General features: G+C 60.4%; 1 protein-coding gene across 1 annotated transcript; it reads right to left on the bottom strand.

The window, feature by feature from the left end:
- Window positions 1–321: 321 nt before the first annotated feature.
- On the bottom strand, window positions 322–1,788 carry POU4F3 (POU class 4 homeobox 3). Its single transcript, XM_067732151.1, has 2 exons — window positions 1,669–1,788; window positions 322–1,352 (listed from the first exon to the last, which is right to left on the bottom strand). The coding sequence occupies exons 1-2, from the start codon at window positions 1,786–1,788 to the stop codon at window positions 456–458; spliced, it is 1,017 nt and encodes a 338-aa protein (XP_067588252.1). The 3' UTR covers window positions 322–455.
- Window positions 1,789–3,375: the final 1,587 nt, after the last annotated feature.

Below are 3,375 nucleotides of genomic sequence, written 5' to 3'. Positions count from 1 at the left end.
TGTTTGTGCCCCACTTAGACTCTGTGTTATTCCTTATCGCTTCCTTCCCATCCCTTCACCCCTTGTCTAGTCGCGCTTAGTAAAGTGGTGTCTTCACCCCAGAGTCGTGCGTTCGGGCCCATTGACCATCCCCTGCATTTGGGCTCCCGCCGTGAGGTCGCGCGGTCTTGTGCGCGAGGGCGATTTTCAGCACCACGGACAGCACAAGCCCCTCCAGGCCTGCCTTTCAGGAATTTTTTTCTTAGCGCCCAAACTTTTCTGGTGGGAATAGAAAGAAAAGAATGGAAAGAGAAGGCCGGGAGGCAACGAGGTGGGATAAAGGGGAAAGTCTGTGACTTCGGGGGAGAGAGCCTGACCTACCAGGAAACGTCTCGGAGCCCCCATAACCGTGCCCCCCAACTCCAGGGGGACATACACTCAGCTCTCCCGGCCCCGGACGCTCCACCCCGCAGCAGTCAGTGGACAGCCGAGTACTTCATTCGTTTCTGTTTCTGTCTTTGGTTACAGAACCAGACCCTCACCACGTTCTTTTTAAGGTCCAGTTTCTCGGCGATGGCCGCGATCTTTTCGGATGAGGGCCGCGGCTGGATAGCGAAGTAGGCCTCCAGCGAGCGCTTCTCCGGTGCCGCGATAGACGTGCGTTTGCGCTTCCTCTCACTGCCGTTGAAGAGCTCCGGCTTGCTGTTTTTCTCTCGGTAGGCGGCCTCGGCTTCCTCCAGCCAGGCCTGGAGCACCGGCTTGAGGGCGATCATGTTGTTGTGCGAAAGAGTGAGAGACTCAAACCTGCAGATGGTGCTCTGGCTGAGCGAGCCGACGCCGGGGATCTTGAGGTTGGCTAGAGCCGCACCCACGTCCGCCTGGGTCACCCCCAGCTTGATGCGCCGCTGCTTGAAGCGCTCCGCGAAGGCCTCGAGCTCTCGCGGGTCCGACTCCACGTCGCTGAGGCATGCGGGCATGGTGCTATGAGGCGCCACGGCATGTGGGTGGCTCATGCCCATGGCCTGATGCAGGTGGCCCATGGCACCCAGGTGATGCGGGTGGATCTGTGCCGGCATCACCGAGTGCTCGGGGGCTCCCAAGCCGCTGACGCTCAGCGTGGGCGAGATGTGCTCTAGCAGGTCGCCCTCGAGGCCCTGGTGCACTGCGTGGTGCGGATGCGAGGTGAGGGTGGCCGGGTGGGAGATGGGCACGGTGGACGAAGTGGACGTGCAGGGCACGCTGCTCATGGTATGGTAGGTGGCGTCTGGCTTGAACGGATGGTTCTTGCCATGGGAGACGATATCCACCGCCGCCAGAGCTTCGGCGCGTGCCAGCAGGCTCTCATCAAAGCTTCCAAATATATTACCCTGCAGCTGCAAGCGAGAAGGCGCACAGCACGGTCAGTGGGGAATACTGTCAACTCAGGATTAAAACACATTTTCAAGCAACCGAGATGCCTCTCCTCAAAGCCCAGGTCATAAAAATTAATACGGAGACAGAGGCTCTGCTGAAACAGACGTGTGGATCAGAGACATGAATGAGAGAGAGAGCGCGCCGGGAGAGAGCACGGGGGAGACAAGGAGAGGGGTTCAGACAGCGGCGATTGTTCTGGGCGACATGAAAAAAACATGAACCAAGTGCCTGTCAAAAAAATGTGCCTTAGAGCGGTAATTATGCTCCACTACGTACCTGCGGGGCTGGGAGACAGACTCGGCGCATGGCCTCAGAGCCGGAGTGGAGGCTGGAGAATTTGGGTTCTTGAAGCACCGGGTGCATGCCGAAAGGCTGCTTGGCGTTCATGGCCATCATCTTCGCACGCCGGGCAGGGAGGCAGCGAGGGACATGGATCAGGCTCTTCTCGCTCTCTCGCTCGCCGCACTCCAAGTGAGCGCCGCTCAGCGCCCGCGCTCCCCTCGCCCTCTCGCTCGCTGCCTCCCCTCTCCCCCACCTGCTCCTTCACTCATCTTACAAGCAGCCTGCCAGGAAGGGCCCGGGCGCGCGCGCAGGCGTGCTCACGTGCCCGAGACTCGCGGGGGCGGCCCGGGAGGCGAGGCCAGGCAGCAGCTCTCCGCGCGGGCCCCCGCCGCCCCAGACACAGCATTTATACCCTGGCCGGGCCGGGCCTCTCCCCGTCCGCCCCGCCCTGCCCGGCTCCAGCCCGCAGACCTTCCGGATTCTTTCTTCTTCTCGGACCTTCTTTCCCCCAAAGTCCCAAACCTCTCCATCCTGTCCCAACTCTCATAACCCAGATAGAAGGGCAGCCGTGGGCCGGGAAGCTGACCCTCCCTCTCCCCGCCCCCCCCATACACACACTTTGCCCAGCTGCCGCCAAACTGCCCATTTCCAGGGCGCTCCTGGTCCCACGCCGGTGCGGTCCACCAGAGTCCGGCCCAGACGCGCAGCGAAGGGGCGCCTCCAAGCGCCCAGACGGGCTCCGGGGAGGATGAGAAACTACCAGAATGAGCCCCAGGTGACCTCCACCTCCCGGGGTGGAGGTGGGGAAAGTAACTGCCTGCCCAGTGCAGGAGGTCTGAAGTTTCCTCCCTGCACTTGTCTTTCTTGCCTTCGCTTGAGAAAGACAATTTGCCCCCCGTCTCCCCCATTCCCCAAGCCGCCAGTCTAAGGAATCTTGCAGGTTAGTTTTTAGGACTGCCCACCGGCCTTGGGAGTCGATCAGAGGACTTCTGCTGGGCCGCTGATGCTTACAAGCGCCATTACCCACAACAGCAGCGTTCATTTTAGAGCTCCTACTGTGCGTTAGGCAATTTAGAGTTAGCTCAGGGTGCCCTCAATACCCTGTGGAATAGTTACTGTTATGCCATTTTATAGACGAAGAAAACGAGGGTCAGATGGGTTAAGCCCAAGACAACATAACTGGTTGGGAGCAAAGCCATTCACTCACTCGTTCCGTTGTCGTTATCCGTTACACACGTATTTACTGGTGGCCTACTGTGTGCCAGGCGCCACGTCTGACTTCCCAGGCTCTTAACCACTTAGCTACTTTGTCTTTCCTCCCGAAGTTTCGGACTTGCGTGCCCTGAGGTTAGTACTGCCCCGCCCTCGCCTCCCCTCTGCTCCCCTCTCCTTCCCTCTTCTCTCCTCTCCTTTCCCCGCGCTAGTAAACATCGTGAATAATGCATGGGGAATCCTGGGACCGCGGCCGCGCCGCCCTCGGGCTTGGGAGAAAAGCCCTGCGCGCCCAGCTGAGCCCACCTCGTCGCCTCCACCGCGGAACGGCCTTCGGGTTTCAGTGATCCTGGCAGCCTGTAAGCTAGGACCCCACGCCTGGGGCTGTGAGTCAGGATTCCACGAAGGTTAATAGGGGTGGGGCGGGGTGAAAGGGGCCACCCCCTGGCCTAAGAGGAAGCCCAACCGGGTCTGGCCTCCCCACCCTCA

The sequence above is a fragment of the Pseudorca crassidens genome, chromosome 3 (genome assembly GCF_039906515.1).
Source record: "Pseudorca crassidens isolate mPseCra1 chromosome 3, mPseCra1.hap1, whole genome shotgun sequence".
In the NCBI taxonomy this organism is placed as follows: domain Eukaryota; kingdom Metazoa; phylum Chordata; class Mammalia; order Artiodactyla; family Delphinidae; genus Pseudorca; species Pseudorca crassidens.
The sequence above is the reverse complement of the archived record's forward strand: the minus strand, read 5'-3'. Positions and strand labels throughout refer to the sequence as shown.

Coding starts and splice junctions, on each gene's coding strand:
- POU4F3 (XM_067732151.1), bottom strand. CDS start 1,788: ATGATGGCCATGAACGCCAAGCAGCCTTTCGGCATGCACCCGGTGCTT. Junction 1,353..1,668: donor TCTGTCTCCCAGCCCCGCAG/GTACGTAGTGGA, acceptor TCTCGCTTGCAG/CTGCAGGGTAATATATTTGG.